General features: G+C 48.1%; 1 protein-coding gene across 1 annotated transcript; it reads left to right on the top strand.

Moving 5' to 3' along the window:
* The first annotated feature begins 272 nt into the window (after nt 1-272).
* PCNA (proliferating cell nuclear antigen) lies at nt 273-10804 on the top strand. Its single transcript, XM_063932057.1, has 6 exons — nt 273-648; nt 2220-2317; nt 8663-8730; nt 9274-9468; nt 10186-10309; nt 10541-10804. The coding sequence occupies exons 1-6, from the start codon at nt 428-430 to the stop codon at nt 10618-10620; spliced, it is 786 nt and encodes a 261-aa protein (XP_063788127.1). The 5' UTR covers nt 273-427; the 3' UTR covers nt 10621-10804.
* Nucleotides 10805-11563: the final 759 nt, after the last annotated feature.

Genomic DNA, 11563 nt, shown 5'->3' with positions numbered 1-11563 from the left:
GGAGAAAACACAGTTTATGTGTTTGCAGAGTGGCTGTGACTGTCAGTGACATACGGTTACATAGGGTGTGATAACGACACATACAGCTGGGTCCTCCTCATGTGTTATATCACCCAGTTCACACATCACCTCCGCCCTACACCCTGTGTCACTGACAGAGAAGACTGCAGTGCAGAGACAACGCTAGACAGAACTGGCGGGAAACGAATTTGGCGCCTTTCTTCCCGGCTGACGTCGCCGTCACATGACCGGGGCTATAAGAAGCGGGGTAGGCGACGCTGTCGGGCTTATTTGGCGCCGGAGTGAGGAGTGAAGCTGCAGCGGCCGGGAGCAGGCAGTCTCCAGGAGGCGGGAAACCCCATCATCACCACACACCGGCTCCGTGACACCGTCCCTAGCGCCCACACACACCCGTACACCCGCCGCCATGTTCGAGGCCCGACTTGTGCAGGGCTCCATCCTGAAGAAGGTACTGGAAGCGCTGAAGGACCTGATCGATGAGGCGTGCTGGGACATCACTTCCAGCGGCATCAGCCTGCAGAGCATGGACTCGTCCCACGTCTCCCTGGTGCAGCTCACCCTGCGCTCCGACGGCTTCGACACCTACCGCTGCGACCGCAACCAGTCCATTGGGGTGAAGATGAGCAGGTGAGCCCAGTGGTCCCTCAGCGCGGGAGTTTCACATTAAGGGGTGGGGGAGGTTGTTCAGGTTTGAATTGCCCTCAATCTTTTCCCCAGCCGCGGGTATAGAATATGTACGCGGTGCTATGTATATCGCTCACGCTGAAAGTGTGTATTGTTTGTGACCATTGCGTGTGCTGCCGCGCGCGTTTCCCTGTTCCGGGTGGACGTGTCCGCTCATGTCTGTTTCTGGCGCGGTTTTTTATTTCCAAGCTGCGTGTCCCAGAGCGCGCGCAAGTGACGTCACCGGCTTTCACTGCGACAAAGCCGTGGCTGGCGGGAAGCGCGCCCCCTAGGGGAGGCCTGTGCTGTGCAGCCTGTCACTGCGCTCTGATCATACAGCACCGGTGCTGCTGCTGTCAGGGATGTAGCGCTGCAGTAATGTTCGGGGTGTCGTAGCCATGGTGGGTGCTTCGGCTTCCATTGATCAGTATTTGCAGCCAAGATTGCAGTGTGGTGTCTTATAATTGCGCTGCAGTGTAACAGTGAGCGACGTGTAGGTGGGATGCTGGAAGAAGCATATTCCTGTGGTTTCCACAGGATACATGTCCTGCACGGGAGGCAATTGATATGTTGGCAGATGGGATCCCAGCGCTTGGTATACTGGCGCTGGAATCCAGACAGCTTGCATACCGACAACTATTCTCACTGGAGGGAGAATTGCGCGGTTAGCCCACAAGGGTCTCTTTTGCGCCCTGCATGCTGGCGGTCAGGAGTCCGATGCTGGATCCTAAGCACTGGTTTAACGTAATGTACATTTTGTAACGTTTGGCTAGCTGATACCCCTTTTCCACCTGTAGCACGGGTCGCAGCTGAGAGCCTGACATGGCTGCGACCTGTGCTACAGCCCCCTTTCCCACAGCGCTCACCAACCTGTCATATTACACGGCAAGGGTGGTGCTGGGAGATCACATGACCCTGAACAGGAGCAGACATGACTCCCGTTCACTCTACACAGCTTACCGGGTTGAACATGTGTTCAACCCGGCAAGATACCCGGGTAGGATTCCCGTATCACTTGATACGGGAATTTGCTGGGGGAGCAGCTTCCACTAGGAAAAAACACTGGTGATTGCGCGTCCCCGCACATATACTTGTGTTTTTAAAGGTAGTGGAAAAGGGGTATGAGTGGCTACAGCTGCAAACCTTGTCTTAAGATGGTTTGGCTGTGAGGGGGGAGAGACTATAAAGCTGATAGCATTGCATCCATATAGAGAAACCTATTGAGTCTATAGCTGCTGTCAGAAATGGAGGTTCGTTTACTATACATAAGGTGGTACTTATGGGTATGTTCAACCCCGCAGCCATTTGCTGTGCCTGGAGTGATTCAGTACCTCAGCTTAATAAGCATTAGGAAAATGGCAAAATGTTGAGGTTTGGTGCAATAATCCTTTTTTAGGTTTAGGAGAGGCTATTTAATTGAATGGCTTTTCCCTGCTGGCAGTATTGATCTCCAATCTTTGCTCAAACTCCCCCATGAGCTTTTAATATCAGCCTGTTTGTGATGCGACTCAATGTGTCTTGAACTCCTCTTACAGTATGTCCAAAATCCTGAAGTGTGCTGCAAGTGAGGACATCATCACCCTGCGGGCAGAGGACAGTGCGGACACAGTCACAATGGTGTTTGAGTCGCCCAGTAAGTCAGGTTACTCCGTCCCAAGTATAATCTGATTGATGCACTCACCTGTGGCTGGCTGATGTGTACTGGGGGGTGCACTATTAAAACAGCTGCTTATCTTTAGTTGCTGCTTGACACCTGCATAGTGGCTTTGGCTGAAATTATAGATAGTTGCCTTAATATTGGAATTAGGGACCTAGCTCTGATTCTAGTTGTGTAGGGAAGTTCCTAGCTGTATGTTTGTGATTAAACGAGGATGCTCACTATAATGTACTTAAGATAGTGCTGTTGCAAATGTAAGTAAACTGCTTGTCTGCCCATGCAACCTCTTATATATTTTTGGTTATTTAAATGGTTGCTTGATGAAAGTGAGCAAGTAAACATCTTAATTTGGCCTATATAGCTCCTTGGTAGTATGACTAGATCGTGCAACCTGGCAATTCCTGCTTCTGTTAATAGGGCACATTGATACATAGAATAGATTCGTATAGCTCCTTTGCCAAGAGATTAAAACCTTTTTTTACACATAAGAGCCTACTATTTTAAATTTATTGCATAATCAAATCTGTAGCATAATGTGACTGCAGTGTCCCTTGGTTTCTGTTTCAGGGCTTTTGTTTAGATTTACCTAGTTCTGTACATTGCGGTCTGCAGTTTCTTCTAATGTGTATGGATTAATGTTTTTTCTCTAACGTCCTAAGTGGATGCTGGGACTCCGTAAGGACCATGGGGAATAGCGGCTCCGCAGGAGACTGGGCACAAAAGTAAAAGCTTCAACTAGCTGGTGTGCACTGGCTCCTCCCCCTATGACCCTCCTCCAAGCCCCAGTTAGATTCTTGGGCCCGAACGAGAAGGGTGCATGCTAGGTGGCTCTCCTGAGCTGCTTAGAGTAAAAGTTTATTTTAGGTTTTTTATTTTCAGTGAGTCCTGCTGGCAACAGGCTCACTGCGTTGTGGGACTAAGGGGAGAAGAAGCGAACTCGCCTGCGTGCAGAGTGGATTGGGCTTCTTAGGCTACTGGACATTAGCTCCAGAGGGACGATCACAGGTTCAGCCTGGATGGGTCCCGGAGCCGCGCCGCCGGCCCCCTTACAGAGCCAGAAGAACGAAGAGGTCCGGTGAAATCGGCGGCAGAAGACGTTCCTGTCTTCAACTAAGGTAGCGCACAGCACTGCAGCTGTGCGCCATTGCTCTCAGCACACTTCACACTCCGGTCACTGAGGGTGCAGGGCGCTGGGGGGGAGCGCCCTGAGACGCAATAAAAACTGAAATACCTTAGGATGGCAAAAGAAATACATCACATATAGCTCCTGGGCTATATGGATGTATTAAACCCCTGCCAGTTTTCCAGAAAAAAGCGGGAGATAAGGCCGTCGAAGGGGCGGAGCCTATCTCCTCAGCACACAAGCGCCATTTTCCCTCACAGTTCCGCTGGAAGGACTGCTCCCTGACTCTCCCCTGCAGTCCCTACAGAATCAGGGTAAAAACGAGAGGGGGGGCACTATTGGCAGCTAAATTATAAACAGCCGCTATAAAAGGGAGTAACACTTATATAAGGTTATCCCTATATATATATATATATATATATATATATATATATATATATATATATAGCGCTCTGGTGTCTGCTGGCAAACTCTCCCTCTGTCTCCCCAAAGGGCTAGTGGGGTCCTGTCCTCTATCAGAGCATTCCCTGTGTGTGTGCTGGGTGTCGGTACGATTGTGTCGACATGTATGAGGAGGAAAATGATGTGGAAGCAGAGCAATTGCCTGTGTTAGTGATGACACCCCCTAGGGAGTCGACACCTGACTGGATGGTTGTATTTAAAGAACTACGTGACAATGTCAGCACTTTACAAAAAACTGTTGACGACATGAGACAGCCGACAAATCAATTAGTGCCTGTCCAGGCGTCTCGGACACCGTCAGGGGTGATAAAACGCCCGTTACCTCAGTGGGTCGACACAGATACTGAGTCCAGTGTCGACGGTGAGGAGACAAACGTAATGTCCAGTAGGGCCACACGTTACATGATCACGGCAATGAAGGAGGCATTGAACATTTCTGACACTACAAGTACCACAAAGAAGGGTATTATGTGGGGAGTAAAAAAACTACCAGTAGTTTTTCCTGAGTCAGATGAATTAAATGAGGTGTGTGATAAAGCGTGGGTTTCCCCCGATAAAGTGCTAATTTCTAATAAATTATTGGCACTATACCCTTTCCCGCCAGAGGTTAGGGCGCGTTGGGAAACACCCCCTAGAGTAGATAAAGCGCTCACACGTTTATCTAAACAAGTAGCGTTACCGTCTCCTGATACGGCCGCCCTCAAAGAACCAGCGGATAGAAGGCTGGAAAATATCCTGAAGGGTATATACACACATACTGGTGTTATACTGCGACCAGCAATCGCCTCAGCCTGGATGTGCAGTGCTGGAGTGGCGTGGTCGGATTCCCTGACTGAAAATATTGATACCCTGGATAGGGACAGTATATTACTAACTATAGAGCATTTGAAGGATGCATTACTATATATGCGTGATGCACAGAGGGATATTTGCACCCTGGCATCAAGAGTGAGTGCTATGTCCATTTCTGCCAGAAGAGCGTTATGGACGCGACAGTGGTCAGGGGATGCGGATTCCAAACGACATATGGAAGTATTGCCGTATAAAGGGGAGGAGTTATTTGGGGCCGGTCTATCGGACCTGGTGGCCACGGCAACGGCCGGAAAGTCCACCTTTTTACCCCAGGTCACCTCTCAGCAGAAAAAGACAGTCTTTTCAAACTCAGTCCTTTCGTTCCCATAAGTACAAGCGGGCAAAAGGCCACTCATTTCTGCCCCGAGGAAGAGGAAAAAGACTGCACCAGGCAGCCTCTTCCCAGGAGCAGAAGCCCTCCTCTGCTTCTGCCAAGTCTTCAGCATGACGCTGGGGCTTTACAAGCGGACTCGGACACGGTGGGGGCCCGTCTCAAAAATTTTCAACGCGCAGTGGGCTCACTCGCAAGTGGACCCCTGGATTCTGCAGGTAGTATCACAGGGGTACAAACTGGAATTTGAGACGTCTCCCCCTCGCCGGTTCCTGAAGTCTGCTCTACCAAAGTCTCCCTCCGACAGGGAGGCAGTTTTGGAAGCCATTCACAAGCTGTATTCCCAGCAGGTGATAATCAAGGTACCTCTCCTACAACAGGGAAAGGGGTATTATTCCACGCTGTTTGTGGTACCGAAGCCGGACGGCTCGGTGAGACCAATTTTAAATCTAAAATCCCTGAACACTTACATAAAGAGGTTCAAATTCAAGATGGAGTCACTCAGAGCAGTGATAGCAAACCTGGAAGAAGGGGACTATATGGTGTCTCTGGACATCAAAGATGCTTATCTCCACGTCCCAATCTACCCTTCTCACCAAGGGTACCTCAGGTTTGTAGTACAAAACTGTCATTATCAGTTTCAGACGCTGCCGTTTGGGTTGTCCACGGCACCTCGGGTCTTTACCAAGGTAATGGCCGAAATGATGATTCTTCTTCGACGAAAAGGCGTTTTAATTATCCCTTACTTGGACGATCTCCTGATAAGGGCAAGGTCCAGGGAACAGTTAGTCGGAGTAGCACTATCTCAGTTAGTGTTACGTCAGCACGGGTGGATTCTAAATATTCCAAAATCGCAGCTGATTCCAACAACACGTCTCCTGTTCCTAGGAATGATTCTGGACACAGTCCAGAAAAAGGTGTTTCTCCCAGAGGAGAAGGCCAGGGAGTTATCCGAGCTAGTCAGGAATCTCCTAAAACCAGGCCAGGTGTCAGTGCACGAGGGTCCTGGGAAAAATGGTGGCTTCTTACGAAGCGATTCCATTCGGAAGATTCCATGCAAGAACGTTTCAGTGGGATCTGCTGGACAAATGGTCCGGATCGCATCTTCAGATGCATCAGCGGATAACCCTGTCGCCAAGGACAAGGGTGTCTCTTCTGTGGTGGCTGCAGAGTGCTCATCTACTAGAGGGCCGCAGATTCGGCATTCAGGATTGGATCCTGGTGACCACGGATGCCAGCCTGAGAGGCTGGGGAGCAGTCACACAGGGACGAAATTTCCAGGGCTTGTGGTCAAGCATGGAAACATCTCTTCATATAAACATTCTGGAACTAAGGGCCATTTACAATGCCCTAAGTCAAGCAAAACCCCTGCTTCAGGGTCAGGCGGTATTGATCCAATCGGACAACATCACGTCAGTCGCCCACGTAAACAGACAGGGCGGCACGAGAAGCAGGAGGGCGATGGCAGAAGCTGCAAGGATTCTTCGCTGGGCGGAGAATCATGTGATAGCACTGTCAGCAGTGTTCATTCCGGGAGTGGACAACTGGGAAGCGGACTTCCTCAGCAGACACGACCTTCACCTGGGGGAGTGGGGACTTCATCCAGAAGTCTTCCAAGAGATGGTAAACCGTTGGGAAAAACCAAAGGTGGACATGATGGCGTCCCGTCTCAACAAAAAACTAGACAGATATTGCGCCAGGTCAAGGGACCCTCAGGCAATAGCGGTGGACGCTCTAGTAACACCATGGGTGTACCAGTCAGTGTATGTGTTCCCTCCTCTGCCTCTCATACCAAAAGTACTGAGAATCCTAAAAAGGAGAGTAAGAACTATACTCGTGGTTCCGGATTGGCCAAGAAGGACTTGGTACCCGGAACTTCAAGAGATGCTCACGGAGGAACCTTGGCCTCTACCTCTAAGAAAGGACCTGCTCCAGCAGGGGCCTTGTCTGTTCCAAGACTTACCGCGGCTGCGTTTGACGGCATGGCGGTTGAACGCCGGATCCTGAAGGAAAAAGGCATTCCAGAAGTCATCCCTACCCTGATAAAGGCCAGGAAGGATGTAACTGCAAAACATTATCACCGCATTTGGCGAAAATATGTTGCGTGGTGAGGCCAAAGAGGCCCCTACAGAGGAATTTCAACTGGGTCGCTTCCTACATTTCCTGCAAACGGGACTGTCTATGGGCCTAAAATTAGGGTCCGTTAAGGTTCAAATTTCGGCCCTGTCGATTTTCTTCCAAAAAGAACTGGCTTCAGTGCCTGAAGTCCAGACGTTGTCAAAGGGGTACTGCATATACAGCCTCCTTTTGTGCCCCCGGTGGCACCTTGGGATCTCAATGTGGTTTTGGGGTTCCTAAAAATCACATTGGTTTGAACCACTCACCACTGTGGAATTAAAATATCTCACATGGAAGGTGGTAATGCTGTTAGCCCTGGCTTCAGCCAGGCGTGTCTCAGAATTGGCGGCTTTATCTTATAAAAGCCCTTACCTGATTTTTCACACGGATAGGGCAGAATTGAGGACTCGTCCTCAATTTCTCCCAAAGGTGGTTTCAGCGTTTCACGTGAACAAGCCTATTGTGGTGCCTGCGGCTACTAGGGACTTGGAGGACTCCAAGTTACTGGACGTAGTCAGGGCCCTGAAAATATATATTTCCAGGACGGCTGGAGTCAGGAAATCTGACTCTCTGTTTATCCTGTATGCACCCAACAAGCTGGGTGCTCCTGCTTCTAAGCAGACGATTGCTCGTTGGATTTGTAGTACAATTCAGCTTGCTCATTCTGTGGCAGGCCTGCCACAGCCAAAATCTGTAAAAGCCCATTCCACAAGGAAGGTGGGCTCCTCTTGGGCGGCTGCCCGAGGGGGTCTCGGCTTTACAACTTTGCCGAGCAGCTACTTGGTCAGGGGCAAACACGTTTGCTAAATTCTACAAATTTGATACCCTGGCTGAGGAGGACCTGGAGTTCTCTCATTCGGTGCTGCAGAGTCATCCGCACTCTCCCGCCCGTTTGGGAGCTTTGGTATAATCCCCATGGTCCTTACGGAGTCCCAGCATCCACTTAGGACGTTAGAGAAAATAAGAATTTACTTACCGATAATTCTATTTCTCATAGTCCGTAGTGGATGCTGGGCGCCCATCCCAAGTGCGGATTGTCTGCAATACTTGTATATAGTTATTGTTACAAAATTCGGGTTATTATTGTTGTGAGCCATCTTTTCAGAGGCTCCTTCGTTTATCATACTGTTAACTGGGTTCAGATCACAGGTTGTACGGTGTGATTGGTGTGGCTGGTATGAGTCTTACCCGGGATTCAAGATCCTTCCTTATTATGTACGCTCGTCCGGGCACAGTATCCTAACTGAGGCTTGGAGGAGGGTCATAGGGGGAGGAGCCAGTGCACACCAGCTAGTTCAAGCTTTTACTTTTGTGCCCAGTCTCCTGCGGAGCCGCTATTCCCCATGGTCCTTACGGAGTCCCAGCATCCACTACGGACTATGAGAAATAGAATTATCGGTAAGTAAATTCTTATTTTTTTTTTTTTTTAAACCAGGTCAAGAGAAGGTCTCTGACTATGAGATGAAGTTGATGGACCTGGATGTTGAGCAATTAGGAATTCCAGTAAGTGTCTCTTGCTATTTTTCCGTAAGTCTTGTGACTGTATAGTACAGGTCAGGTATATGTTATCCAGATACCGGTTAAATGAAATATTCCTCAAACCGGAATATTTCGGCCCTGTAGTAACATTACTAGAGTCTGCAGCCAATCAGATGGGGGGGGGGGGGGGGGGGTTTGCAGCCATTCCCTCTTTGCTGCTGACTCCCAGGGACCCTCCAAACCCCTCTGCTTACCCGCTGCCACCAACATGCCGTCCATAACAGGTAATCTGTTAACTGGTAAAATCCCATATCTGGAATGCTCCTAGTACTGAGCATTCAGAATATGGGATACTCTACATGTACTTTCCTCTCCTTAAAATCCTAGGCGAGACACTGGCATTGGTAACTGGTGCTTCAGTGGGCTCAGTCTACAGCAATTTAAGCATATGAATTTACTGCTTCATTCTACATTGCAATCTTGATCAAATTAAAAAACAAAGTATGTTGAGGGATGTTTTTAGCTTGTTTAATGCCTACAATGTTGCAATGCTTGTGGTTCTTTCAGGAACAGGAATACAGTTGTGTTATAAAGATGCCATCTGGAGAGTTTGCACGCATCTGCAGAGACCTTAGTCAGATTGGTGATGCTGTTGTGATCTCTTGTGCGAAAGATGGTGTAAAATTCTCTGCAAGTGGAGAGCTGGGAACAGGGAATGTCAAGCTGTCACAGACCTCTAATGTGGATAAAGAGGAGGAAGCTGTAAGTATAATGGTGTATCTGTTTTACCCTAATTCTAGAGCTCTAAGGGGGGGTCTATGCTTTAATTGCAGCAGTGGCGCAATTAAATCTGTTGAAAGGTCTTGGAGTTTTTCAGTTTCTGAATGGCTCCTGAGAAACACATTGCACATGCAGTTAGATTCTGGAGGCAGTGGGAGATGGACTGTAAGATCCTTTTGTGATAATTCCTCCATTTTATAGGCATAAAGCAGTTTATTTAATCTAAGTATGGCGTGAACAAATGGGACCAGGTACACTGTGGTCAGACTGTATTCCCCATTGATGATGGGAGCTGCAGTCTGTAGCGCTATTTAGCATAGGTATACAAAAGAAAATGCAGAACATGCAGTTTCTCTGAACCAGACATTTTAATGTTTGTGTACTATCCTAAATAATGCTTGTTGCATTGCTTGCATCTAGTTCAGAGATGCAATTTGTGGTTTAGCTATATAATAGACTACAGTGGGAACATGCATACCATAAGCAAATTAAACAGCAGCAATTTATGGCAGCCTGAACTGCTTTCAGCCCCATAGGACTGTATTTTTGAGTGAATTTCTGGTTGAAAACAGGACTGTGCAATTACTGGTGTTGAAATGCAATTTGCATACTTTAACTGTATTGACAAGTTTGTGTGAGTGCTCAGAACACCACTGGTCAGTAAGTGTGTAACACTATATGGCTTTTTTTTCTCACCAGGTAACAATAGAAATGAATGAGGCAGTCCAGCTAACGTTTGCTCTGAGGTATCTGAATTTCTTCACCAAAGCCACACCGCTGTCCCCGACAGTGACCCTCAGTATGTCTGCCGATATCCCCTTAGGTGAGTACTGGGATTCATACATCTAAGTTTACAAGTAGTTGAAGCAAGGCACGTTTCCTGATTTAAGGGTATTGGCCAAACGGTTTTATTTGAGTACTAATGTCCAAACCTTCTGGAATATGAAGTGTAGGTGCATAGACCACTTTGGGTTACATGTCTGTCCTGACAATTTGCTAGTAATGGGGGGTGTGATTTTGATGTTTTTTTAACATTACAATGTTTATCTTTCAGTGGTGGAATACAAGATTGCAGATATGGGGCACGTGAAATACTACCTAGCTCCCAAGATTGAGGATGAAGAAGCTTCTTAATATTGTATAGCTCTTTTAGGCAATGTCACCAGAACATCCCAGCTCTTCTTAACTGCCTTGTAACAACAGTAACGCAAGATGACAACCTGGCTGTACTTCTAGGCATGTCTGTAGATATTTTTGTAAATAATCACAATCTTTGTATAACCTGCCATGTGAAGCCAATAAATCTTTGTAATAATGATGCTGTCTTCATTAGATATAGTCTAGGGGCTTGGTAACTGCTGAACAGGACAACTGTTTGGGGCACAATTGGGCATAGGAGTTATGAGCACATTTGGCAACATTTGCATTTGTGCAACATAGTCTTGTATCATACAATTATGTATTTGCAGATAAGAGTAATTTAGTGGCTTCCCTATTTGGCCCTTTTGCATTTGGGGTGGTATTAACCATGGTAATTTTACTGCAGCTAATTGACTTGCCTGGGGCTATCCTATTCGCCTCGAAAGTGGCTCTTTGAAACATATATTTCTCTGACGTCCTAGTGGATGCTGGGAACTCCGTAAGGACCATGGGGAATAGACAGGCTCCGCAGGAGACTGGGCACTCTAAAAGACAGATTAGGTACTATCTGGTGTGCACTGGCTCCTCCCTCTATGCCCCTCCTCCAGACCTCAGTTAGATTTCTGTGCCCGGCCGAGCTGGATGCACACTAGGGGCTCTCCTGAGCTCCTAGAAAGAAAGTATGTTAGGTTTTTATTTTAGTGAGACCTGCTGGCAACAGGCTCACTGCAACGAGGGACTAAGGGGAGAAGAAGCGAACCTACCTGCTTGCAGCTAGCTTGGGCTTCTTAGGCTACTGGACACCATTAGCTCCAGAGGGATCGACCGCAGGACCCGTCCTTGGTGTTCGTTCCCGGAGCCGCGCCGCCGTCCCCCTTACAGAGCCAGAAGCATGAAGATGGTCCGGAAAATCGTCGGCAGAAGACTTCAGTCTTCA

This window comes from Pseudophryne corroboree, chromosome 6, assembly GCF_028390025.1.
Source record: "Pseudophryne corroboree isolate aPseCor3 chromosome 6, aPseCor3.hap2, whole genome shotgun sequence".
Lineage (NCBI taxonomy): Eukaryota > Metazoa > Chordata > Amphibia > Anura > Myobatrachidae > Pseudophryne > Pseudophryne corroboree.
This window is presented reverse-complemented; position numbering and strand designations above follow the sequence as displayed.